The sequence below is a fragment of the Pagrus pagrus genome (genome assembly GCF_965226575.1).
Source record: "Pagrus pagrus genome assembly, chromosome: 17".
Taxonomy (NCBI): Eukaryota; Metazoa; Chordata; class Actinopteri; order Spariformes; family Sparidae; genus Pagrus; species Pagrus pagrus.
Genome location: NC_140201.1, coordinates 10,747,251 through 10,774,847, shown reverse-complemented (window position 1 = coordinate 10,774,847; position 27,597 = coordinate 10,747,251). Strand labels below are relative to the sequence as shown.

The window sequence follows — 27,597 nt, the reverse complement described above, 5'->3', positions numbered from 1 at the left end:
GGAGGAAAAACTAAACTGAACTGATAACATTGATGGAGATCCTTTATTGATTTGCTTGGGAAGATGGTTTACTCAGGACAGGTTTGAGAAACCAAACCTAGTAACAGTCTGAATTTCCATCTTTTGTTGTTTATTGTTGAACCCCTGAAGGGTGGTATTTTTCCCCTTAACTCTTAAATCTTTATTTGTGGTGAGTATTATCTAAACTTGCCTAACACTAAGCTTCAAAAAGCCACCAGGATCAAGTACAGCTGTTGTTGTAAAATACCTTTATCTATTTAAAGAAGAATCTGAAAATGTGACAGTTGTCAGGGCATAAAACCAAGGATCTGTTGATATATACAAATCCGAGCCTAACAATAGTAAAGTTGTCCGTGCTGAAAAAAAAGAAAAAACAAAATTCAATCAAAAATGTAATCGAATTCAATCGAATTTAATCGAGTCGTGGATTTGGGGAATCATGACACCCCTACATCAGACAGTGCAAAAATTATCTCACTTATCACGCTATCTCAAAGCAACAATTCCTCTATTAGCATCGTACATCATATTGTCTTTTAATATGTTTTTCTGTGCTACATAAATGCAACCATTGCATCACATGAATCACCATAAACTGCATATTCTGTTGCACCCGATGGATCCAGTGGAGCAAAGGACGGGCTGGATAAGAGGAGCTGCAGCCGACGACAGCTGCCTTCTGAGTCAATCTATCAGACTTGCGTGGAGAATAATGTCTAAAGCAGCGAGCTCAGCAGTCCTTCAACTACATCTCTGTCACTCATTTCACCCTTGTTGAACTCACACTACCATTTTCACCTTTGGCAATTTCGCACGGTGAGTAAAGTTGAGAGACAGTGACGATGGATACAAAAGTGAGAGAGATAGACACTACAGATAAAATGTCAAATGTGTGTGTTATCTGAACAAAGAAAGATGAGAGAAAGGAAAAGGAAATACAGAGATCATGTGTAGGACTGTGACTGATGTTTATTTTGAATGTTGGCTACTCGTGGTAATGGTTCAAGCACAAGCTTAAGATGACATCGGGAAATGGCTTTTTTATGTGAAACAAGACTGATCGATTATCAAAATTGTTGTCTCTTAGTTTTCTGATTTTTGTTCCTTTTCATGCAAAGACTCATCTTGTATATTAATTTAAGCGTTAGAAGAAGCAAAACCGACAGAGAGAGCTTCAGACGGATAGATAGAGACAGTGAGAGATACCTGAGGCAGTGATGTAGAACATCAACTCCAACCAGACAGTCTGCTAACAAAAAAAAAAGCATGGAGAGGCAAACATCGCCATGTCTCTCAGCTTTTCTTCCTCTCTCTACTCTTTAATCTGACAGCCTCCCCCCCTTTCTGTCTCTCTCTCTCTGTCTCTCTTTGTCTCTCTGTCTCTCTCTCTGTCCCCCTGAGCTGTGTTCTGTGTGCTCCATCCCTGCCTCTCTCCATCTCCCTGCCTCTAATGTGCTTTGGCGTGTGTTACCCACGGGTGCTTGCGCGCTGCTGCCGCCATCCTAAAGCCGGGTCATGAGGGCAGCTGAAGCGGCGCGATGCTGTCTGTGACATCATCAGTCATTGCTATTACTCACGTCTCACCTCCCCTTACTGTCTGAAACTGCAAAGGCTTTAGGTGTTTGGTAGCGGGCCGGACATACGCACACACACATACACACACAAACTAACTCGCACCCAGATTTGCACACATGTTGTCAGAATTAAATAAAATGGAATTGAAAAGAGGTTTATCCCAAAATTCTGCAAAATCCAATTTGGAGATTTATGCTACCTAAAATAGTTCAGGCTCACACATAGTTGAGACGGAAATCATTTTAGTGCAGTACACACAAATATTTATGCTTCAGTACAAGTAATCACTTTGTTGAAATCTTTTAATATCTTTCATTAAATTAAACTCTTATTTAATAGTTCCCTTGGCTAGTTTTAATCTTAATGGGCAAATGTGATGAATGATATCACAGTTAATAATTAAACACGACAAAAGAGGTACTGTTACTTCTTCTCAATGACAGTTAAATAATTATTGTTGATTAATTTGCTGATAATTTTGAATAATGCCCATTACGTTTTCCCAAAGTCCAAGTTGACAATTTTAGATCACAAAGGAGACAAAGAAAACCAGCAAATAATCATGTTTGAAAAGCTGGAACCTGTTCATTTCTTGCATTTTTGCTTAAAAGACGATTACTTAATCATCAAAACAGTTGCAGCAATTATTCAAATAAAGGATTGATTGACTATTGGTTTCATCTCTAAATATATACTTTAATATATGAAATTGGTATACGTCGCTGCAACCCTCATTAGGGCTGCAACTTATAATTGTTTTCAAAATAGAATCATCGATTAAATATTTGTCCATAAAATATCTAAATATAGTGAAAAATGCTCATCATGACTTACAAGTGAAATGTCTTGTTTTGTATGAGGCACAGTCTTCAACCCAAAGATATTCAACTTATTTTCTATATAAAGTGACGTATAATTACATTTGATATTGTGATTAATAATTCGCTTAATTGATCATGATTGCTGCCAACTAATTTCATTTCGATCGAGTGATAAACTGACCGATCTTTTCCGCCCTAACTTATTGCGGCGTGTGTTGGCTTTTAAAATGTTGAATATCTTTGAAATGGATTACAAGATGGGGATGACAGAACTCTAAACAGTCAATAATTTAATATGACAGAATAGTTCAGAGAGGACAAAATAAGTCAAGATGGTGTGGTATGTTGTCAGTCACAGACTTCTGATTCTGTTTTAAAATTTCTCACTGCAGTTATAACGTCGTAATTTGTCAAACCAATAACATCTGTCAAGTAAACAATAAATCCTGAAAAATACGAGCCAGGTACTCCTCAAGTAATTCACATGTATATGGATGTAGTGAACAAGAGAATCTCCAGATGTGGCTGCCAACATCACAGCCTACATCTGCGTAAAAAGAGAGAAATGTGCTTCCATTCAGTGAGCATGTGTGCAAAGTTCAGACTGTGTCAAATTGGCACATCTGCCATCAGCAGAAACACTCCTGTACCTGGGGCTCTGTCTGTCACCTCCGCTGTCAGCCAATGAGGAGGTGAGACTCTGCAAACTCCTTCACTCAGGAATACAGATAGCTGGCATGAAAGCCCTCGGCCTGTGTGTGGGAACGCACCACATAAATCATACATGACCAGCACCACCAGGCACCGTATGCATACTACAGCAGTGCATTAATAACAAGCATGCCAGTGTCATATTCACAAGCAGGCAGAGAATGTATATGTGTGCGTCTTTTTTGTCTCACGCCCCTGAACTCCCGCTATGTCCTTTTGAAAGCACCTGCAGCACTGAACTCGATGTGCCACAGAGAAAGACAGACAGGGAGAGACAGACTCGACACAAAAAAAAGGACAGGAGAAAGTGTTGGAGAAAGGATAGACCAGACGACAATGACAGAGTAATGACTTTGGAGTATAAATACCTAAAGGCATGAATATTTGAAGACGAAAAACACAAGCAAAAAGTGCACGGGGACAAAGAAAAGACAGAAAGAAGAGTGGGAAAAACATAAGTCGAAGTAGGACACCAAATATATATTTATATATATTAACTAAAAGATACACGAGGGAGATGGAGACAGACAGAGCCAGCAGGAAGAACAAAAGATGAAATGCTGTAAAGGAAGAGAACGGAAGAGGAGAGCAGACTTGGAGCCAGACAGAGGAAAACGAGAAGAGAGAGAAAGACAGGAGAGGGAGGCAGAATTAGAAAAGATAGAGGAGGGCAATGAGACAGAGGCGCAGGGCGGCAGTGCGCATGCTAAAAAAGGTGGCAGACTCTTGTCAGTGCAGTGACCTAGTCGCGCAGGACTGAGGAATTCTCCCTGTCGACCCCGACACATTCCTCCGGTCCTCAGACGTTAACCCATACCACGCCACCATACTGTACTGGCTTCTCTGTCACTGACCCACGAAACATATTACAAATATAAAAGCACGCTACAGACCCTATGCCATTTATAAAGCAGTGTTAACATTTCCTGTTTTTGAGTGGGTGCTGTGAATATATCTGAAAATCTAACAAATGACCTGCAGCGTATTTACAAAGCGCTTTCCGACAGTGAGAGCAAACTGCTTCAAATCTCTGAGCAAACACCTTCAACAAAAATGGAAATATCAGGTAAAGTGCACGGCTCGAGTAGCTCTGAATCAACGGCCAGAGAATGTGTGTGTGCGTGTGCATATGTGTGCGTAGGGCCCTGCAAAAACACATTGTGAAAATATCAGGGCAAGAAGGGCTCTATTGTGTCACGAAGGCAGAATGTAGCTCTTATTCTCCTGCTGCTGGACCGGGGGCATGGGGGTGACATCAGCACAAAGACAAAAATGTAATGTGAGGCATCTCCAAAGCTAGCTTCAAGGCTAGACCACAGGCCGCTCTTTATGCCCCGACTCTCTCACTTTTCAACAACATCTGATAATCGGGACGTGACCAACAGATGACCCTTCCACTTGTTGCTTACTCAGATAAGTCACAGCCAACAGTGTTACACTAAACTGACGCAAACAGGAGCGGCAGCAAAATGCAAGATTGTGTGCTTGCTGCTTTCACGCAGGCACACAGTTAGCGCATATCTATGAGGTTAATCACGACAGAATGACTCAGGGAAGAGTAATTCAATTATTCTGATGGTGCATCGACGTTTCGATCGGGTCACAGACTAAAATGGCTGACCAAGTGTTCCTGACTGCTGAGTGGCATTAAGCGAAAGTCTGGTCACTAAAGCACTTTGTTTTAAACAAAACTATATATAGACTCCATCTTTTGTTATAAATATAAATTACAGGATCTGTTGCTCATTCTTGACCTTTTTTGAATAAATAACTGTACAGGAAATATTTCCTTACCTGATAAAAATCTTCAATAAGAAGGTTGAGGCTGTCTCAGAGGCTCAATCTGAAAAAACAGACATACATTCACATTATTTGCATTATAATAACTTAGAGAATGGTATTCTGTAAACCATGATTTATTTGGTATGATTCATGAACTGATTCAGGATTTCTTGAATTTGACTGTTTAGATAAAATCCAGCCCCATTGTTCACTTTAATTACCTCAGTCGATAGTATACACATAATATAATTGTGTTTGGCCCTACTTCTATTATTCCTTTTTTATCCAACCCTCTCCTCTTGCAGGCATTTTCATTGTACTATTTGTATTTCACACCAGGCCTGTTAGGATGTTGTACTGGCACTAGTCAGTTTGTCAGTTTCCTGCAGGGAAAACACAAATTCAGCAGCACAAATTCAAACCTGCTACACGCACAATGGCAGCTTGCATGGGAATTCCTGAGGTCTGTTCGATCCATTAATGTATGCTGTGGTTGAATGTCATCAATTATGAATAAGGAACACACGGGATTCACAGAGAGCTAGTAGAGAATAGCCGGTCATGGCACAGGACTGCAGTACTTTGAGTACATGTACCACACTGTGTGATGTTATGAATATATAATGCACGCTAGTTTTGGCTGCACATTTTTAAACAAACACTATTAGACTAGAGGTTAAATTCAATCAGAGATTAATGATTTAAAGTTTATCTTCAGCTTTCATAGGACAAGTTTTGTCACATTATTCAGAAATGCAGATTCAATTTGTAAACGAGACAAACAGCCTGCAGCAAACTGTTCATACAATAGGGGACGTTATTCTATTTCCTCAGCCTTTAGGCGTCAGGCACTTAAGTCCATATGTGTTGATCCTGCAGTATCTTTATGTTGCAGGGGCCTCTTCCCCTTTAAGGCCCAGAGTGTGTTGACCCTGCCAGTGAGTTCATACCATAAGCAGACCCATATAGCTTCTCCTCCAGAGCCCCTGATCACGACCCTGCTGAGCTGCCGCCTCAGTTATGTAAGATTACATAACACCAGGTCTGTCTGAGTAATATTTCATAACCTGGGGGTCCCACCACACTGGCATTACCATCAAATCCCCTCGGGAGTGGAATCAAAGGTGCTAGGTAACGTAAAAGTCAAATTTGAAAACAAATAAGAGCGAGTTTGCGGCTCTTGGAGGAGGATTTATCTCTTCTAACCTTCTTGTGTCGTTGGCTGAATATTGCAGACTAGATTTTCGACATCAAAGACTTTTGCCTTCATTTTCTTAAGAGCTACAGTGGAGGTCAGGGAAAGGTCGAGTCTGGGACGCACTAAACAAAAGCGTCCTTCCCTCTTTTGCTTATCATCAGAATGCAGTGATGCTGTCTGCCCATAAATGTCATCTCATTGCGTTTTAATCAAATCATTGCATATGAATTAATTGAGCTCACATTTAGACATGAAACCTTACTAGAGAACTAGGCCAGTTATCTAAAGTAGTCTAAATCTTTAGACTTTAATACAGATTTTTCTTAGATTTTTTATTTTTCTACAGGATGTCGTTTTTAAAATGTCTACGCTGCGTCCTCACATTCAAAATCAGATGGCAAACAAGGATTTTAAACCAGACAAAAATTCACACAAATAATCAAAAGGTTTTACGGCACTTATCGTTTCGAGTAAAACACACTCGCAGACCAATAAAAACCTCTGCCGAACACACACAAACACACTCGCCTCGGAACGATACCGGCGGACAATCTCGGATAAAGATAACAACTATGGCAAGTGATAGAGTAAATGTGGGCAGAGATAACGGGAGACAATGTAAATAAAAAACAGAGCAGGCAGATACAAAACACAAGAGAGGAGAAAAGGGAAAGGAAAGAGATGCCAGGAGATATCTGAGGCTGATACTGCGGGAAGAGAAGGGACTGCAAATGGATGATATCAGACTTGTGTTAGATATCGTATACCTCGCATTAGGTCCGCTGTACTTACAGTACAATAATGCATTCATATAATCTACCACTGCCGATGTTTTTACCCTTACAGATCTGCAGTAATTTGCACCAAAGCCTCCGTTTTTACCTGAGACCTTATCACATCAGACGAAAGTAATCTAGCTCAAATGCGCAGATTATAAAATTGAGAAAAAGTTGTTGAAACTGACTCCAGGAAATGAATCCAACCTTATCTTTCAGTTGATACCGAACCGCATCTTGGACCAAGGGGGTTTTTTGTCTTTACAGGCAACAGATAGATTGGGGATACCCGGATGAACGGATGGAAGATGGGACAGAAAAAGGGGGAGAAGCATGGGAGGAGTAAAATATGCAATGAGAGACGAAGAAGAAGAAATCCCGCAGTACTTACAGTATTATCACCTCTCCGTTTCACCCTGTTCTAACGCTCCATCTTAATATGTACACTAACAAGATCGCACAATCGTTTCACGAATATGAAACGTTAAAAGTGATTGTGCAAATCCACGCATGCGTAAGCAGGAGAGACCATTCGCCACTGCCGGTTCTGTTAACTCTTAATCACACCCCGACATGCTAACACACACACACACACACACACACACACACACACGCACAGACACACACATGACTAATACAGATAGATACACAAATGAACACACCCTGCACTCCTTCATGTGCTAGCCTCCCATGCATGGGCCCCCTAAAACTGGGTGCACTCAGTGATCCCTTTCCAAAGCCCTCATCTAAATGTGAGCAGAGGTAATCCTTCAAGGAGAGGCAAAGAGAGCAGCGATAACCCACGATAAAGAGGAGCTGAAGGAGGACAGAGAGAAAGACAGTGAAAGAGGGAGAGAGGTGGAGCGCGAGATAGGATAGACGAACAGGATGGGGGGATTAGCAACCTAGGGAACACATTTTTCAAACAAGAGGAAAAAAAGAGAGGAGAGTTGAAAAATTAAGTGAAGGCGGGGGAGAGGAGAATGCTCTACAGAAGAAGGACAGGCAGAGAGGATGCATGTATGGGAAAGGAAAAGGACATGTACATACAGTATACTCACAGATGAATGAGAGGGTGACCCGAGAACTGATGAAAAATCATGTGAAAAAAACAAAATCAAAGGCGAACAGAGAGTGCGTGACTGAGTTTGACGAGAAGTCTGGTTTCTTCTCATTCTGGAGTTTAGTTTTTTCTCCTTTTTCCCGCGATTTTGTCAATTCCTATCCAGCCGTCCCTCCTTCCTAAGTCTATCCCCTCCTGGTCCCCCTTCTCCTCTCTTCCCCCTCCTGTTTTTCTTGCCAGTGCCGGTACTCTTTCTCCTACCTCTCTCTCTCTCTCTCTTTCGCTGTCTTTCTACCGCAGACCATGCTCTCCATTTTCCCCTCATTCTTTGCCTCTGTCCCCTTCTTGTGTCCATTCATCTGACACTCTTTTCCTTTCCTTCAACCCTATACGCTCCCGCTTCGGAAAACAGATAAGATATTTTAAAAAGGGTTTCTAAACAGAAGTCGACTTTTGACTTGGTAAAAAAAAAAAAAACCCACTGCAGAAGAATAGAAAAAACTGTTCAGGAAAGGACAGGCGGTTTGTGGCATTCAGTCTAACGCAGGGACAATCCACGGCCTGCATTTTTCAGGGGCGCCACGCATAGTAGGGGTGAAGCGTCTGTGTGATGGTGCCTCCGTACATGAGGGCACAACCAAAAGCAAAGACTGGCAAGGAAAAGCAAAAGACGGGAAAAAAGACGAGCTTGTTGCGGTCGGTCTCCAGTGAAAGTAGGCGCGCGTGAGGGGAAGGAGTGGGAAGGACTCCGGGGTGTGTGCATGTGTGTGTGTGAAGAGGTGGGAGGGGAGAGAAAGGAGAGCCAGAGAGAAGAGAGAGAGAGAGAGAGACAGAGAGAGAAAGAGAGAGAGAGACTGGGGGTTCATGGTGAAATATCGAAGAGGGAGGGATAGAGGAGGAGTGTGTCGGTGGGGAGAGGAAAGAGGAGGGGGTAGGAATAGGAATACATTTTTTTCCCTTTTCTTTTTACACTCACGGTATTTGAATTTTGTGCTTTTCTTTTCTTTTCACCCCTCTGTTCTGAGGCTAATACCTTCTCTTTCTGTGAGGAGAAAATAGAGAGGAAGAAAGGAGAAGAGAAAGAGCTACTGTGTGCTTTGTCTCCCGCCCCTGCCGTTCCTTTTCCTGGTTTCCTTTCTGCTCTGACTCTCCTCTATTCAGCCTATTTTCTGCACGTGCACTTGAACTCTAAATCCTGTCTGCTTTCCCCTCCCCTCTCTCTCTCTCTCTCTCTCTCTAACTGCGCATCTGTGTGTCTCTGCCTCTCTCTCTCTCTCTCTCTCTCCGAGGCAGAGGCTTGAAATAGTGCTAGCAGGCAGGAGAGAGCGAGCGGGAGGGAAAAGGAGAGGGCGAGGGGGACAAAAAAGGGGAGAGAGATGTTGAGAGGGGGGGAGGGGAAGAAGCTTAGACGGGCAGACACAGAGAGCACAGGGCTGCTGTGTGTGTGTGCGTGTGTGTGTGTGTGTGTGCACGTGCATATGCACATTTGTAAACACACATTCATCTACCTGGGCTTTATATGCAGTGGTTCACGCTGCACGTTGGTGGTAATCCATGTATGATGTTAGCCTACATACCAGAAAAGAAATACATGACTTTTGGGGTCAAGGAAAGAAATAATTAAAACGGCAGGATTTCCGTCAGTACATAGTCTCAAATTACACAAGCTACAAAAAATACAAAATAATTAGTGCTACAAGGAGTGATTGGTTGTTCATTATTAATTAATCCCACTATTATTTTCTTCATTTATCGTTCAGTCAAAACATGTCACAACTAATGAAAAAGTCTTATCTCAAGCTACCAGAGCCAAAAAGTGATGCCTTCAATCTGCTTACGTTTTTGAAATGATGAGCAAAAACCCAAAGGGATTCCACTTACAAGGGCAGGAGGCAGGGAAGAGCTGCAAATCCTCACATCAAGCTGACACAAGCAGATGTTTGATAAAATAATTACACAAATAACACAATGAATGGATTGTTTTTTCAACTTATTAATCAATCAATTGATTAATTTCAGTTCTAAACAGATCTTTGTCACAATTGTTTTAAACTTGATGCTTGATCAATAAAGGTATGTCTTATATTATATTTACTTACAGTCATGACATGCACACATCAGAGACTCAGCTCTGATTATATTTGTTGATAATTGTTGTTGGTTTTTTTTTTTCAATCCTGAGAAAATAGTTGCAATAGTGCATCCACAGGAAATTAAAAACTCATAATTTTGATAATCCATTAATTATTTAATTCAACTAGAAAAATTTGTATTTCCTACGAAAATACAGTGTGAATGCTGAAAGCTGAAGTGATTTTGGAAATCTGCTGAATGTGCTGGAAAACACTTGCCTAATGCATAAAAAATGCATAAAACTATGAGAATGAATGGTCAAGAATTTGCAGAAAAAGCAGAATTTTTCAAAGCTGAAAAGGCAGAAAAGGTGAAAAGGAATAGGCCGAATGGGTTGGAAAAGCTGAAGATTTTGAAAGTTGAACAGTTTCTAAGGTGAATATTTTGATAGTTGAACAGTTTCTCTAGCTGAACATCAAGCTGAATATTTGAAAAGGTTGAAAAACTGAAAAGGTTGAAAAGTTGAAAAAGGTGAAAAGCTGAAATGGTTGAAGAGCTGAAAAGGTTGAAAAGCTGAAAAGTAATAGGTTGAAAGAGCTTAAAAAGCTGAATATTTTAAAAGCTGAACAGTTTCTCTAGCTGAACATAAAATTGAATATTTTAAAAGTTGAACAGTTTCTCTAGCTGAACATAAAGCTGAATAGTTTGATATTTTAACAGTTTCTCTAGCTGGACATGAAACTGAACATTATGATAGTTGAACGGTTTCTATAGCTGAACATAAAGCTGAATATTTGAAGAAGCTGAAAAGGTTGAAAAGCTGAAAGTAATAGGCTGAAAGAGCTTAAAAAGCTGAACAGTTTGATAGTTGAACGGTTTCTATAGCTGAACATAAAGCTGAATATTTGAAAAAGCTGAAGAGGTTGAAAAGCTGAACAGTTTGACAGCCAAACAGTTTCTGTAGCAGCACATATGCTGGAGCAGTAGCAGAATGAAATTTGAAAATGTCCCCATAAGAATGAATGGGAAAACACCTCCCAAACACCTGCAGGTTTAGAAAAAAGTGTAATGGTTATGGCCAAAATATGTATACAGTGAGTAACAGGAGACATTGCTGAACCCTGTGATGTGTTTTTTATTTCTGTAGAGTGAAAAATGAGGGCACAAGAGCGAGAGACAAAACCGGTACCATCTGCTCCACTCCAGAGATTTAGGCTCAAAGTTAACACTGCGGCTTATGGGGGAGTTGCTGGAGTTCTTGTCACTCGAGGGCTTCTACAGTCAAAAGTTTAAGTCCTACATCTGAAATAAGACCATCATCTGAAAGCCAACAAGATTTCCCACATTTCTATGTATATATTGTCTATGTGAAGTAAAAGATGTGGGACCCAAATCAAGCTGAAGAGAGTTTTTTCTAAAGTTTTTGCAGCTGCTCTCCACTCTAGCGATGATGTCACCCACTCTAGCTCACGCAATACACACCCATTATAAACCCAGAAGACGAGCTAAAAGTCCTTCAAACTAAAACTGTAATAATTTCAAAACCGTAAAAGATTTTAAAATTTTGAAAAACAAATTCAATAGTTCAAGGTCTTGTGACTATTTTAAAGTTGGAATGGTGTCTCTAGCTCAAAGTATGAGAGAGCAGAAGAGGTTGAAAGTGGATGAGTTTTGAAGAGGATTTGAAGATTTTCCCATTTGCTTCCATATTAAATTTTTTTTTGAAAAAGCTGAATATTTGAAAAAGTTGAAAAGCTAAAAAGCTGAAAATAAGAAGGCTGAAAGAGCATAAAAAGCTGAACATTTTGATAGTTGAACGGTTTCTATAGCTGAACGTATGCTGAAGCAGTAGCAGAATGAAATTTGAAAAAATCCCCATAAGGATAAATGGGAAAAAATTTTGGTTTTAGTTTTGAAAAAGCTGAATATTTGAAAAAGTTGAAAAGCTAAAAAGCTGAAAAGCACAAGGCTGAAAGAGCATAAATAGCTGAACATTTTGATAGTTGAACGGTTTCTATAGCTGAACGTATGCTGAAGATGTAGCAGAATGAAATTTGAGAAATTCCCCATAAGGATGAATGGGAAAAATTTGGCAGAAAAAGCTGAATATTTCCAAAAGTATGAAAGATAGAAAAATGAAAAATAGAGGCAGTAATGTCCTTAACGAGCTGAACATTTTGATGGTTGAATGGTTTCTGTAGCTCAAAATTTGAAAGAGTAGAAGAGAGCTGAAAAACGTACGGAAGCTGGAATAATAATAATAACTAGAAAAATTTGTATTTCCTACGAAAATACAGTGTGAATGCTGAAAGCTGAAGTGATTTTGGAAATCTGCTGAATGTGCTGGAAAACACTTGCCTAATGCATAAAAAATGCATAAAACTATGAGAATGAATGGTCAAGAATTTGCAGAAAAAGCAGAATTTTTCAAAGCTGAAAAGGCAGAAAAGGTGAAAAGGAATAGGCCGAATGGGTTGGAAAAGCTGAAGATTTTGAAAGTTGAACAGTTTCTAAGGTGAATATTTTGATAGTTGAACAGTTTCTCTAGCTGAACATCAAGCTGAATATTTGAAAAGGTTGAAAAGCTGAAAAGGTTGAAAAGTTGAAAAAGGTGAAAAGCTGAAATGGTTGAAGAGCTGAAAAGGTTGAAAAGCTGAAAAGTAATAGATTGAAAGAGCTTAAAAAGCTGAATATTTTAAAAGCTGAACAGTTTCTCTAGCTGAACATAAAGCTGAATATTTTAAAAGTTGAACAGTTTCTCTAGCTGAACATAAAGCTGAATAGTTTGATATTTTAACAGTTTCTCTAGCTGGACATGAAACTGAACATTTTGATAGTTGAACGGTTTCTATAGCTGAACATAAAGCTGAATATTTGAAGAAGCTGAAAAGGTTGAAAAGCTGAAAGTAATAGGCTGAAAGAGCTTAAAAAGCTGAACAGTTTGATAGCTGAACGGTTTCTATAGCTGAACATAAAGCTGAATGTTTGAAAAAGCTGAAAAGGTTGAAAAAGCTGAAAAGGTTGAAAAGCTGAAAAGGTTGAAAAAGCTGAAAAGGTTGACAGGGTTCCCGCGGGGTCTTAAAAAGTCTTAAAAGCATTGAATTTATGAATTTGGAAATAATACCTTAAAAAGACTTGAAAAAGTCTTGAATTTTGATATCTGAGTCTTAAATTTTGTGCTGTATGTAACTTCTCCGTATCGCATTTTTCGTCAAAAGTTTCATTTGCATGGATTAAAGTCCTCCGTCGCTACGATGGATTTCCGTCATTCAAACTTGTGAGATCACTGTAGATCAGAGGAGAACTGTTGGCTGATGTTTATTGACAGATTGTCACACTCTACAGCCAATGGTATCGTTAGCAGCGTGTGCTCGCCTGACCAATGACAGTGCAGTGACCCACACGGGGCGGGATCTCAACACGGAGCGGCGCTAGAGTTTAGCTGCTCAGCTAGCAAGGACTCGTCGCGCTGCTACGTTATCAGCTGAGTTTAGTCAGCACGTGAGAGCTCGTCTGACACGGAGAGTCTCCTGTTGTGTGCTACATGTGTGAAACAACAACTATAGTCTGGACTTTGTCTGCAGTGTATCTGTGTAAACGGCTTCATTCAGCGTCTCTCCCTCCCCTCTGGCACCGTGAGTTACCATGGTTACAGGACCGCCCAACTTTATAATGATGATCAATAAGAAGTGTTTGGTCAGTTTGACTGTACAGAGTCATGAATGTTGCCTGATTGTAGCTCAATGCTGAAATCTTGTATTATAACATATAGAACAAAGCCTCAGAGCTTCTTTGATTATTAACAGCATGTTAGTGATGACAGAAAGTGAGAACTCGCCATCAGACTGACAAGGCTGCAAGAGTTGCTGCTTGTATGATGTATTTTTCTGTTAAACGATAAGAGGCTCACTGTAAACAATATTATTAATAATAATTAATGATAATGATGATGAGAAGAAGTAGAAAAATAGCGTGCTGAAAAGTTCTGTAGATGGTTGATTATTAGAAAGAGTAAAACCTGAGAGAAGCTTGGCAAAAAAAAGGCACAGATTGATTTCATAGATTGAAAATTACATTGAAAAGACAAAAACATTTTAACTGTGTATAGAACAGCTGTTCAGATCATCCTCCTGTAAAACACTGTCAAATATTTAAACTTGATGTCTGCATTAGAGAATATGGTGTGGGGTGAGGCTGTAAATCTCAAACTTATTTTTTTAGCACGTGTGAAGTAAAATGCCCTGTAACATGTTTCACAAATTACAAATTGGGAATATGACTTGGCTACAGCTCGAAAAAACATTTCAGTCAAAAGATTTTTTTTTGCTTTAATCCATGCATTTGTCAACCACTATTATTTTGATCAAAGAACGTAAATAAAGAGCGGCTGAAACATAGACTGTATGGACGGAACCAATAATAGCGAACGCAACGCAGCCCAAGTGAAATTGCTCAGAACGCTAGATTTACGCCAGTAAATCACATTGAGACATCTCTTTTGAGTACTGTGGACATCTTTTGTTTGTTAAATAAATTAACACTCCGAAATTCAAGGATTTCATTCTTTTTTGCCGCTAGGGCCGTGAAATAGGCAGAAAAATAGGTATTAATTTTTGATATGAATGGTCTTAAAAAGGTCTTAAAAAGTCTTAAATTTAACTTGAAGAAACCTGTAGGAACCCTGGGTTGAAAAGCTGAAAGTAATAGGCTGAAAGAGCTTAAAAAGCTGAACAGTTTGACAGCCAAACAGTTTCTGTAGCTGCACAGATGCTGGAGCAGTAGCAGAACCAAAGTTGAAAATGTCCCCATAAGAATGAATGGGAAAACACCTCCCAAACACCTGCAGGTTTAGAAAAAAGTGTAATGGTTATGGCCAAAATATGTATACAGTGAGTAACAGGAGACATTGCTGAACCATGTGATGTCTTTTTTATTTCTGTAGAGTGAAAAATGAGGGCACAAGAGCGAGAGACAAAACCGGTACCGTCTGGTCCACTCCAGAGATTTAGGCTCAAAATTAACATTGCGCCTTATGGGGGAGTTGCTGGAGTGCTTGTCGCTCGAGGGCTTCTACAGCCAAAAGTTTAAGTCGCACATCTGAAATAAGATGATCATATGAAAGCCAACAAGATTTCCTACATTTCTATGTATATATTGTCTATGTGAAGTAAAAGCTGTGGGACCCAAATCAAGCTGAAGAGAGTTTTTTCTAAAGTTTTTGCAGCTGCTCTCCACTCTAGCGATGATGTCACCCACTCTAGCTCACGCAATACACACCCATTATAAACCCAGAAGAGGAGCTAAAAATCCTTCACACTAAAACTTTGATAATTTCAAAACCGTAAAAGATTTTAAAAAACTGTTCAATAGTTCAATAGTTCAAGGTCTTGTGAATAGTTTAAAGTTGGAATGGTGTCTCTAGCTCAAAGTATGAGGGAGCAGAAGAGGTTGAAAGTGGATGAGTTTTGAGGAGGATTTGAGGATTTTCCCATTTGTTTCCATGTTAAATTTGTTTTTGAAAAAGCTGAATATTTGAAAAAGTTGAAAAGCTAAAAAGCTGAAAAGCACAAGGCTGAAAGAGCTTAAAAAGCTGAACATTTTGATAGTTGAACGGTTTCTATAGCTGAACGTACGCTGAAGTAGTAGTAGAATGAAATTTGAAAAAATCCTCATAAGGATGAATGGGAAAAAATTTTGGTTTTAGTTTTGAAAAAGCTGAATATTTGAAAAAGTTGAAAAGCTGAAAAGCTGAAAAGCACAAGGCTGAAAGAGCATAAAGAGCTGAACATTTTGATAGTTGAACGGTTTCTATAGCTGAACGTATGCTGAAGTAGTAGCAGAGCGAAATTTGAAAAAATCCCCATAAGGATGAATGGGGAACATTTGGCAGAAAAAGCTGAATATTTCCAAAAGTATGAAAGATAGAAAAAAGAAAAATGGAAGCAAGACTGTCCTTAAAAAGCTGAACATTTTGATAGTTGAATGGTTTCTGTAGCACAAAATTTGTAGGAGTAGTAGCGAGCCAAAAAACGTACGGAAGAAGAATAAAAAGTTTAATAAATTCCAGAAGAACAATAGTGTGAATGCTTTGAAGCATTCACACTAATAATAATAACTTTAATAAATTCCGGAAGAACAATAGTGTGAATGCTTTGAAGCATTCACACTAATTATCAAGTCACAATGGAACAACTACTCTGCACGTGTACTGGCTACATGTCAGCAAGTAGTATTGAGTATTTCCATTTTCTGCTACTATATGCTTCATACTCACTCCACATACATTTCAGAAGCAAATATTGTACTTTATATTTTGTGCTCCTCTTCATTTATTTGATAACTTTAGTTACTAGATACTTTGCAAAATGCATGCTGCATTAGAGCCAAAGTAGAGCTTCTTAAAATGTAATAATTTTATCGGTACTTGATTAAAGAAAACTAGAAAAAAGCTGAATATCAGATCTGATAACTGGCCCGACCAGTAATTGTATACAGTATATACAGATATGTAAATGAATGCATAACTGTACTATTACTTGGACTTTTAATACTTAAGTACATTTATTGCCATAAAATTACTTTGGATACTTAAGTACACTTAATATCAGATACCTTAAGACTTTTACTGACATTTATTTGTATAGAAAATATTACCAAAGTAATATTTAAACACAATGTCTTTACTTTTACTCAAGTTAAACACTGCATGATAGAATAAGAATCTTGCATCTTGTACTTGGCATTTTGCCATTATTTTCTTTTCATCATTCACTGAATGACTAAGCAGCTCTTCTTTGATTTGACCTGACTAAGGTGCAAGACAGGTGATGTTGTACCTTTGGAAATGGAGCTGCTAACTTATATATTGTGTACCTGAGAGGTTTTTGAATTTATAGCTTGTGTAAGTAAAAAACCTTTATGCAAGAGTAATGCTGAATTACAATACAGTTCACAGGTTAGACATGTTTACAGGTAGTAAAGGGTGGCACGAATAAAGATATCTACTTTTACCAATATGACATTAGGGGTTAAGGTAAAGAGGTGAGAACAGAGGAGAAGGACGGCAGGTAAGGGAGGTAACGCAACAAAAGTGATGGAAAAACATGTCACATTGGAGAGGATGCTTTCTCTGTATGCTGTCTTCAGACATACCCACATTTGTGCCAGAGTTTTATTCAGACGGCAGGCACTGCATACTTTGCATTCTACATACTTTGTTTTCCAAGGGCAGCATTCACCTTGGCAAGTAAAGCCGTGGACACTACTCTGAATCAGAAAAGATGGAATACCATACATTCCACTGCAGCAAGGAGCGTTATCTCTTGGTCATCCTTTAAAATGTGTAACAATTGACAGTATTTTCTGAATGTCTTCATGGCCACAGGCTTATTTTACACAGCCAATGTGTCAGTCTAGAAGCAGGTTAAGCTTCAGCGTATGACTAACAAATGGAAGAGACATGTTGACTGATAGATAGATAGATAGATAGATAGATAGTAGCTTATACACCACACATACAAAACACAAATGCAAACATATGATAAAAGACAATAAACTGTGATTATAGACTGTGTGTGCAGGCTACAAATGCTTCTGTCTGGTAGGAAAAAGGCGTTACTAACTCTGCATTGGTGATGTCTTCCTCAGCGAGATGCCTTTCCCTCGCCTGCTGACTGCAGCACACTTCTTGAGAAGCCTTTGGGTCTGATGATAAAACAGAGAAATGGGCCAGAGATGTGAAAAAGGTGCCACAGCACCACCCTCTGCTGGGATCCAGCGGGAATAGCTCACACACCCAGCAGCAGCATCACAGTGACAAAGCTCGTTTTTGACATTGTTTAACCATCAGTTTGATGCTCAAATGTAGCATATTGTGTGATTAAAATACACGTGGAGAAAAATTATCGTTTGTGTGTGGTTTGGCTTGGTTTAAGAGTAGAGTCAAGCAGGGATTTGAAGCTGCAGGCGAGGTTAATTCAGGCTACGGTATCATCCTTTCCCAATGAGGGCAGTCTGCCCCCTCCCTGCCTCCCTCCTCGGCATCCTCCATTTAACAGCCTCGCCGCATTGGCTACCACCGGCTAAACTGGGGCTAAACTCCATCCCACATCTCACCACCAGGGCTGACAGCTTTTTATGGTGTATAAAAAGTAAGATATCCGTCATTAATGGATAAAATGAGCGCAGGGTAATGTGTCAGTCATGCGTGCCATCAGTTTACAGCTAACCTTCACCAGTCACTTAAGCTAGCTGGTAGCTTGCTAACGTTAGCAAAGATGTCAAGTTGTAACGGCTCCTCGAGCCTCGCGGTGACATGTTGAAGTTTGGTTATTGTTAAGCTCACCCTTCTTCTCCACTTGTCTTTTTTTAGATGCCCAGCGTCACGGTGAAAGATGTCAACCAGCAGGAGTTTGTCAGGGCTCTGTCTGCTTTCCTCAAAAAGTAAGTAAAGCAGAAAAGCAGCATTCACTTGATGACTGGCTGATACACAGCTGTCAATCAATCACAGGCTGGTGGGAAATGTCGCTGAAGGTCAACGGCTCATGAGTAACAACTGACCTTAATGTCCTTGTTCTTCTATTTATTTCAACCTAAAGTTGATTTTCCTAAAGTGTCTGTTTATTAAAACAATGTAATTTTCTATTTATTGCAATAAAACAAAGGTTGCTTCAGAAATGCACTGTAGCGCTAATATAAATTGCAGTGTTGTAAAAAAAAAAAGTAGATAGCGCTAAATTTTAGCATTGTGAAATATATTTGTATTGAGAGAAGGAACTAAGATTAATTATATTTAGCCCAGACACAGAACAGGGTGACATCACCTGTATTCAACAAACCAAACCACAACGAGCTGTAACTTACAGATTTCCAGAACCAGATGAAAAACAGGCTCAATGGGTCTCAGACTCTCAGATAGAGAGCCTTGACGTCAACACAGTACAAATATCTACTGATGAAATAAAACCACTGAATGTAACATTACAGTCGATGAAAAGTGTGAAAACATAGCCAATTTAAAAAAATATAAATGATGAATTTTTTTATATATATATGCAATGATTATCATCAGTTTCACATGCTAAACTTTCAAGGACATTAGAATATCCCTCTTGGGTAAATCTACAGTCAAAATAAATCTAGAAGTGTGTTTCGCAGCTCCGAAGCTACTGTATACTTAACCAGACTCAAATCACAGCAGCATAAATACAGGAACATATGCATAATATAAAGACTTTTCAATATCTACTTTAAGCGAAGCATGAAAAACAAAATTCAAAGGGTAATAATTTGTATTGACACCAACATAAATAGCATCTATAGCATGTACTGAATCAAAATAGCCTTAAACAAATTGATTTGACAGGAATATGCAGTGAAAAAACTTAAATATAGAAATCACACCTGAGGGAATGTAAAGCACCTTGGGTCTGCAGATAGAAGTGTGAAAGGATTAAAAGAAGTGCCATAGCTAATGCGGGTATAAATATTGTATGTGGGCTACAGCATAGGTGAGAAATCACAGTAACAGCCTGGATGTTGAGGCAGAACTGAAACTCTGCGCTGCAGTTTCCTTCAGAGTCTCTTGAATGTCACAGACACTCAGCAGACGACAGCCTCACTCGTCATCCGTATACAGCATATAGACAATGTATGTGTAAGAGGAGGAGGAAGACACTCAAGTCTAGTGAAACTTAAACAAGAAGTGAAGGCATGGGGAAGTGTCTGCAGCAAGTGGAACAAAGGTCTTTCCCTGTTGCTGTGTTCATACAAGTATTGCATCATATGTTAAATAATCCCATTTTCTGCACCTTATGTTGTTTGAGGAAACAGTTCACTCAGTTGATTCCTCACATCAACTGATAATTGATTTTCCAGGTCTGGCAAGCTGAAAGTCCCAGAATGGGTTGACACCGTGAAGCTTGCCAGGCATAAGGAGCTGGCTCCCTGTGATGACAACTGGTTTTACACCAGAGCAGGTTGGTGACACTGGAAGTGTTTCCCATACATCAGTTCATCTGCAGCAGCTGAAATGATCAGCCGATTCATGGATTAGCTGGCAAGAATTTCATTTTAATAACTGGTTATTCTTTTACGTATTTTACTGGAAACATTTTATAATATCCATCATTAATAAATGATACATTTATTGTGAATTAAGCTTTAGTTTATTTGCCTTATAAACCATTTATCAAGCAGTTGTACGGCTTTATAAACATCATCCAAATAAATTAAATGCAAATATTTATAAGTTACTGTGTTTCCTTTGTGTCAATAAAAGTGAGGGATATATCATTGGTTCTGAAACCTTTACATGTCAAAGAAGCCCCATCTGATGCTTTCTTGATAATGCATTGTGCATTGCATAATGTATTTCAAATGATAGAAGATCAGCTATATTACAGTATAACTGCTGGTTCTCTGCTACACGCACCCTTTTGGGCTTTTTCTTTGTTTGAATGTTTGTTTTGTGTTTTAAAAACAAACAACTTACAATCTAAGATGTATCTGTTGACTTTCTACTCAAATACAATATATATATATATATATATATATATATATATATATATATATATATATATATATATACATTTTCCTGAACATCCGGTTTCTTCTCAAGCACTCCTGCTGGTCTCGGGACCCCTCCTAAAGAATCCATGTGATATATGATGAAACAAAAAACACTGTTGGCCAGTCCTATCACAAGAAGATTTTTCAAAACTTGTTCAATATATACAATGAAAGCACACAATCCTGTCTCAGCTGCTGTGTATGTTATCTACTCGGGGTATTGACGATAACAATAGCATAAGACCCTGGGGATGAAATTTGTCACACATTTGATAAGCTGGTATGTTTGACTTCATGTCTTTCGGGTGAACAAGTCAAGTTTCAGAAGATTCAACAAGGATATATTGCAACATATATGGTATACCCTTTGTATGTCTCAACAGCATCTACAGCTCGCCACCTGTACCTGCGAGGAGGTGTCGGGGTGGGCTCCATGATTAAGGTCTATGGGGGACGTCAGAGGAACGGCGTATGCCCTGCCCACTTCAGCGTGGGCTCCAGGAACGTGGCGAGGAAGGTCCTCCAGGCTCTGGAGGGCCTCAAGATGGTGGAGAAAGATCCAAACGGGTGAGAGAAAGAGAGAGACACTGTGGTGAGGACTACTGTATGTTGTGGTGATTTGAAAAGGTGGTTTACATCTTTTTTTTTTAACATGTGCTCACAGTGGACGGAGACTTACCCCTCAGGGCCAGAGAGATCTGGATAGGATCGCTGGACAGGTGGGTATTTTTTTTTTTTTTTGGTGCTTCAGTACATATAACATAAACGTTTTATGGATATCGAGTCGAGATGAGTCACAAATACATCATACCATAATTAAAGGTTATTTTCTTCATTTTAAAACAAAAACAATACGTGGCAGCCAAAGAGACACAAGCTAGACGTCATGATTGCCCAACACCTTACTGAGAAGCATTTCATCCATGTTCACTCCACAAATCTGCGGCCTAGAAGCTGCTCCCTCTGGTGTCCTCTGTTACTTATTGCTGCATACACAATGATTAAACTAAAACCATGCTGTAATGTTTGTATTCAAGTAGGTAGGTTAGCTATTTCTTGGCAGCCCATCCCTGAATCATTTTTACGACCCCTGCTCATGCTTCCCTGTTTGATATGGCTGCGTGACTATCCCCTCTGCTCTCTCTGTCTCTTCCTTTGTATGTTTAGGTTGCCTCAGCAAACAAGAAACAGCGAAGTTTACAAAGCGCCATCTGAGGAATGCATGCAAAGAATCCAGACAAGTGAAATGCAGAAATGCCTTCCTGCTTATTTACTCGAGTTTGCTTGTCTCCCATATCACGCCAGTGCCAGCAGTAGCCAAGTACAAAAGGCATTTCATAGAGATGCATGTATCTATAGCACAGTAAGTACAAGATAAATATTGTACATGGATGCTTTGCAACAGTATAGAGATTTGTTTTTTGTGTTAATAATGAATTTTGAGACAACAGTGGCCTTGTGACACAGAAACACTGAGAATACAGTATTACCAAGCAGGAGCATGTTAATATTGTTTTGCCAACAACTGTGAAACTCTACGTAGAAAAACAACACAAATGCAATGGAGGCTAATGTATATTTTTATTTATTCGTCCAGTATTTTGTCTTGACAGAATGTTATGCCTGAACATGTTATTTATGAGATGTATGTGAATGACACGATGATGCAAACGGTGTTCTAAATAAACAGAGTACGAGCACTGAGTATGTTGTGTCAATGTCAGCTCACACATGAAATGACTGTGTGCATTTAATTGCTGCTCATGACGCTGCTGATCCAGCCATTGTAGCGGCACACACGGGCGTAGACGCTGGGGTGTCCCTGCATGGCGCAGTCATAACCCCAGGACACGACTCCCTGCAGCTGACCGTTACACACCAGAGGACCACCAGAGTCTCCCTGCAGACACAAGCAGAAGAATTATGTTACGTATGTTATGGTACATTTTGTCATCATGGTGAGCAATCGCACTCAAACTCAAGAAAATAATAATAATAATAAGTGATCTTGCTGGCGTCTTTGGTTGATAGTTTCAGAGTCATCTAAATCTCTACAGGTCAGCAGAAACAAGTTTTCAGGGGGTGTTTAAGGGGAATGCCAGCATTTCAAACCTGGGCCCTGTGCTTACATGTTTTGGTGTGTAAATGATTCATACTTACCAAAGATTTTGCAAGCTGGCAGCTGTGTGCTTGCTTAAAAGTGCTTGTTTTTGCCACTGACAGGCTCAGGTTGTTACTCTTAAGTGTCTGACAACATTATGGAAGGACACCTTCAGATATAGTCCATTAATTTTGTTGAATAAGATCCCTTTAAGAAACACCAGACACACAAGTCTTGCTCAAGGAGAAGTCTCGCCCTGAAATCTCGTGAGGCGTGTTGTTACAGTTGTCGCCTCATCTAGATTGTAAAATTTCCAAGACTTTTGGTGAGTATGAATCATTTGCAACATGCAAACATACAACCCAAGTTTAAAAATACCGGAACTACCCTTTAAGTTACTCCTGATTGAGGATACATGTGTTTCCTTATCATTACTGTTAATATGTTGTAATATGGTACATTTTCTGCAAAATCACATGAGAAACAGTTTGGTTAGCCTGTTTTCATTTAATCCTGTTGATAAATTGGGTCATTACACAGATTCAATAAGCATTAAATCTAATATTGCAATAAAGCAGTCCTGTAAATTGTCCTGGGACATTGCCCACAATGACCTACTTCACCCGAAGATATTTAAGTGATAGCTGGCAAGAGTGATAAAGGTAAAGTTATGGAAAAACCTAAAATGGACTACACGTTTTTATTGTGTCATGATATTCATCATATAACTCAAAAATAATACCTCCTTTGTGTTATGATAAAACCATTATGTTGACAGAAATAGGTGGGTAGGTATACTGTTCAATAATTTTAGCATTTCACATTTAACAGCCCCCCCCGCTATATTTTACCAGACCCTTTGTTTCGTCTGTAAGCGTCATTTAAATCTCCTAACATAAAAAAAAAAAAAGAAGAGGAAACACGTTGAGAGGGTTAACCTGTCTCTTGCATCAGTGTTTCATCATCTTCCTGCAGTCACAGCAGTGGCGTAGTGCTAATTTAAAAAGTGGGGACACTGAAAAATGTCTGCCTCTGTTTTTAATTAAAGGGTATCAGAGCGGATATGTGAATCATATAATACTCAGTGCTCAGTGAAAAATAAGTGCTAGACAGTATACTTTTGTGTGCTCAGCACCACTGAGTCACACACTCTTTGTACTGCGACCACCTGACTCCCTGTGTGTGTTCAGTGTGGTTTAGTCCAACTCACTTGGCAGCTGCTGGCACCTCCTTGCATGAATCCGGAGCAAACCATGTTTTCGCTGATCATGCCGGGGTAGGCGTTCTTGCAGATCCTGTCATCGATGATGGGCTGCCTCAGGCACTGCAGCCTGTCAGGGAAGTTGTCTGGGGAGCAGGAAGACAAGTCTCAGTTACAGGACCTATACCATTATGTAAATAGTACATTTACTCTAAATAACATGGGAATAATGGGGTTTAAAGCAATATTATGTAGAAATTGGCTTTTTTTTCTGTCTTCTTTGAATAACTCAGTGCTGTAAGAGTCATCCTCTATCATTATTGAGGCCACACTTAATAACCTTGCTTCTCTTTTCCTTTACTTTCTCTCTCAGCTGTCAGACTCAACTTACTGCCATTGGTGGCCATGTTTCCCCACCCTGACACCATGCAGTTCTCGTCAGCCACGGGGCAGCGAGAGGGCAGGGACACGGTCTGGACGTAGCTGTTGAGGGCGGCGGGGCGACTCAGTTTGATCAGCATGATGTCGTTGTCCAGGTTGTAGCTGTTGTAATACGGGTGCATTATCATCTTGGAAGCATCGATCCACTGCTCGGTGCCCTCGTTCACAGCGATGTTGTGCTCGCCAAGGCGGACCTGGATGCGACTGGCGCAGGGATGAAAGTTAAGTTCGGTTTCTTAAAAATATTTCTGCATCCTTCATCCTTCAACAGACTGCACATATAGTAGCTTAGCTTGTTTGTGAGCTCTCTCAGTGACATCACAACAAAGCGGCCAATTAGCAAGCTAACAAGGAAGTACATTTCAAAATCTTACATGAAATATGTCAACTGTCTTATTGCTGAGTTTACAGATGCTGTTATGTCTCGTACCTTTCGTAAACATATTATGGAAACAATCTCTCGCTTATTTTTTTAATAACAGATATTTTTTTAAATCTCATCCTAAGCTTTCTACCTTTCTTCTAAATCTAAATTCGCAACTTGTATCCTTCAAATTAATGGAAAAGTGTTTTAACCTTATGAGTAACTATGAAATAATTTCCCCTGAAATCTATGCCTGGTTGTGTTTTTATATTGTTTTATTTATTTATTTATTTATTTATTTGTATTTACCACCATCACATCAACACACATATAACCTACATCAAAGTACAATAAGCTAAAAATGGGTGCTGTTCGCCAGCACTTAACCTTTGTTGTAAAAGATTGTATATCTGAAATTAGTTTGATTTTAAGGCTCTGGACTATTGATACATTTGAAAATCAAACCTCTATTTTTTTTTCTCTCTTTTGTGTTTATTTGTAATTGCTCTACTTTATGTCCTGTATGTACATTTATTGCACTTACATTCTATTGGATTTATCTGATTTCATTGTTGTCATTCTCAATAAAATAATAAAAAACATTTAGCTAACACTAGCCACCATAAGCTTGACATTACTGGTCATACCAGACCAAGTAAGGATTTATATATTTATTATGAATTGAAAATTTAATTTGTAATATGAAGATTGTGTTGTTCCTCCTCCTTTTAAACGTAGCATACATGGGCCTACAGCAACGTCAGGAATAGTGCACATCTATAGGTGAGTGATAAATGGCCACACATCAGAGGAGTTGGAGAATTTTAAGCTGCTTCTTCTGTTTTATTTTCAATCCTGCAAATGTTAAATAGACTGAATAAATTGTCAGAGTTTAGCACATGTGTGGATCTGCTTGTACTCAATGGTTGATACTTACTTGCTTTGTTATAATAAAATTCTATGTGCATTTAAGTTGAATCCTTCAATACAATTTAGCTGGTTGTAAAGGAAGTTTGGACAAAAAGTCCTGTACTTACGACATGTAGCAGTGAGCAGCAGATACCACCCACTGGCTGGAGATGAGGGATCCACCGCAGAAGTGGTATCCAGCGTTCAGAGACACCTGGAAGGGAACAGAGTGTCCGGGACACTCGTACCCTCCGACAACCTTCTCATCCTCACCTGCAGCAACTGAAACACCATGTGAGGTATATTATGGCATAAGGAAAACCTAGAATACGTCATCATTGTAAAGTGCATAAGGTCCTTAAACAAGGGCATAAAAGTAATTTAAAGTTATTTAATCAAGGCAGGAGATAAAATGGAGTTTGGTTGGTCCCTTACATGCTGCGCCAAGCAGAGTCAGGAATATCAGGGCCTTCATGGTGAGTTTCCTCTTCATGTGAGAAAATCCACACCGTTACTCTTTATATACACCTGCATCAGCCTACCAGTTTAACACCTTGTCCTGGGAATGAACCACATGGCTAAAGACCTTGAGAGATGTCAAAACTAAGGGATAAAATTGCCAGGCCACTTCAGGGACTTCGGGTTGAACTGTGCTCCTGGTCTGACACTTACAGCATCAGCAATTATGTAATTTCAACCCTGTAAAGTCTAATATGCAAAGGAAGATTTCATATTAAAGATTTTATTGGAAAGCAGGTAAAAACACTTGTATGTCTGTCAGGGTAAATATTGTTTTATCAAAAACTCAGTAGAGGATCAGTCCAGTTGAGATGACGATGCGTAGTAGCTTATTTTAACTGTGCCTGATAGCAGTTCAGAGTTTGCAGGTGTGACCGGTCTCAACTCAGCAGGTAACATATGAGAGGTTTCTCAGTAATTACATAATAACTCTGATAAGGTTGTTTCAAAACTGAGTGCAGCGCATATCCACGTTTCCCCAACCTCAACTAGAAACAAGATCAATCTCAGGGAACACGAGACGATTAAGGTAAACATTTAAGGGGTATTTTGCATTCTTCAGTTAAACAGATGTTGTGATGTATCGATTATCACAGAATCACTATTTGGTGATACTATAAGGTCAGTTTGTGTATTCACTTTATTCAGTCATGAAAACAAAGAGTTTGTTTATTTAGTTTGTTTAAGCATAAAAAACTACTTCTCTTCTGATTAAAATGTCTTCTCCAAAACTACATATTGCACCTTTAATAACACTCAATTATAGCTACAAAAGTGTAGATAGTGTCGGTGAAGTGAGGTGTCTGATCAGGGCCCAAAGGACACTAAAAGACAGTCTGTTCTCCCTGCTGCCATCTGACTAAAGATACAGAAGTATCCGCTGTCGTACCACCAGACTACAGAGCAGCTTCTTTCCTCAGGCTGTGAGACGCCTGAGCTCATCCTTAACACTCCACCGTGAAAATAGTTTTTCTTGGACTACAACTTGCTTCTAGCGTACAAACGGACAATTAAATGAAACCCCCAAATTTGCACCACACTCATACGCGCACAATTTCTTTCTTTTTAGCAGCCCAGTCCAAACTGACATTTATGTACAGTATGAGGTGCTTTCTCTTTCTTGCATGAACATTTGTGTAAATTCACTAAAGAATTAGGGGTAGAGCGATTATCAAGGCCGATATTCAGCATTTTCCAATTATCAGGATCGGTTATTTATCTGTCAGATTGCAGATAAAACAAACTAATTGTGCTATTTTGGCTCTGATGCAGCATCTTCTCCCCCCACAACACTATCTGATCGGTAACACGTCACAATTAATGGCCTATAAACACTGAATAATCTGAATCTGCAAAGTAACTTAAGTTATTAAAGAAATGTAGTGGAGAAGAATTATAAAAGTAGCAAAATAGATTATACTTAAGAACAGTACTTGAGTAAATTGTGCTTAAGGTTATTTCATCACTGGTTGT

General features: G+C 39.3%; 2 protein-coding genes across 3 annotated transcripts; one reads left to right on the top strand and one right to left on the bottom strand.

Moving 5' to 3' along the window:
* Window positions 1–7,202: 7,202 nt before the first annotated feature.
* LOC311272760 (small ribosomal subunit protein eS19) lies at window positions 7,203–21,924 on the top strand. Of its 2 annotated transcripts, none has more exons than XM_084379406.1 (6): window positions 7,203–7,267; window positions 18,392–18,462; window positions 19,897–19,997; window positions 20,973–21,156; window positions 21,254–21,308; window positions 21,757–21,924. In XM_084379406.1, exons 2-6 carry the CDS (start codon window positions 18,392–18,394, stop codon window positions 21,802–21,804), a joined length of 459 nt encoding a protein of 152 aa, XP_084235532.1. In that variant the 5' UTR covers window positions 7,203–7,267; the 3' UTR covers window positions 21,805–21,924. The 2 variants fall into 2 exon arrangements, with proteins under 2 accessions (XP_084235532.1, XP_084235533.1); XM_084379407.1 differs by lacking the exon at window positions 7,203–7,267 and adding an exon at window positions 18,032–18,170.
* A 43-nt stretch (window positions 21,925–21,967) lies between these two features.
* Window positions 21,968–26,183, bottom strand: LOC311272758 (trypsin-3-like). Its single transcript, XM_084379404.1, has 5 exons — window positions 26,041–26,183; window positions 25,734–25,887; window positions 24,283–24,536; window positions 23,901–24,037; window positions 21,968–22,489 (listed from the first exon to the last, which is right to left on the bottom strand). The coding sequence occupies exons 1-5, from the start codon at window positions 26,096–26,098 to the stop codon at window positions 22,340–22,342; spliced, it is 753 nt and encodes a 250-aa protein (XP_084235530.1). The 5' UTR covers window positions 26,099–26,183; the 3' UTR covers window positions 21,968–22,339.
* Between the last annotated feature and the right edge of the window lie 1,414 nt (window positions 26,184–27,597).

Bases quoted from the DNA above. Each gene is read 5' to 3' on its own strand.
- LOC311272758 (XM_084379404.1), bottom strand. From the start codon at position 26,098: ATGAAGAGGAAACTCACCATGAAGGCCCTGATATTCCTGACTCTGCTT. The intron at 24,537-25,733 runs GTAAGTACAGGA...TCCCTGCGCCAG, and splicing joins GCTGCTCACTGCTACATGTC to TCGCATCCAGGTCCGCCTTG. The intron at 24,038-24,282 runs GTAAGTTGAGTC...CCTGCTCCCCAG, and splicing joins AAACATGGCCACCAATGGCA to ACAACTTCCCTGACAGGCTG.
- LOC311272760 (XM_084379406.1), top strand. From the start codon at position 18,392: ATGCCCAGCGTCACGGTGAAAGATGTCAACCAGCAGGAGTTTGTCAGG. The intron at 18,463-19,896 runs GTAAGTAAAGCA...TTGATTTTCCAG, and splicing joins CTGTCTGCTTTCCTCAAAAA to GTCTGGCAAGCTGAAAGTCC. The intron at 19,998-20,972 runs GTTGGTGACACT...ATGTCTCAACAG, and splicing joins CTGGTTTTACACCAGAGCAG to CATCTACAGCTCGCCACCTG.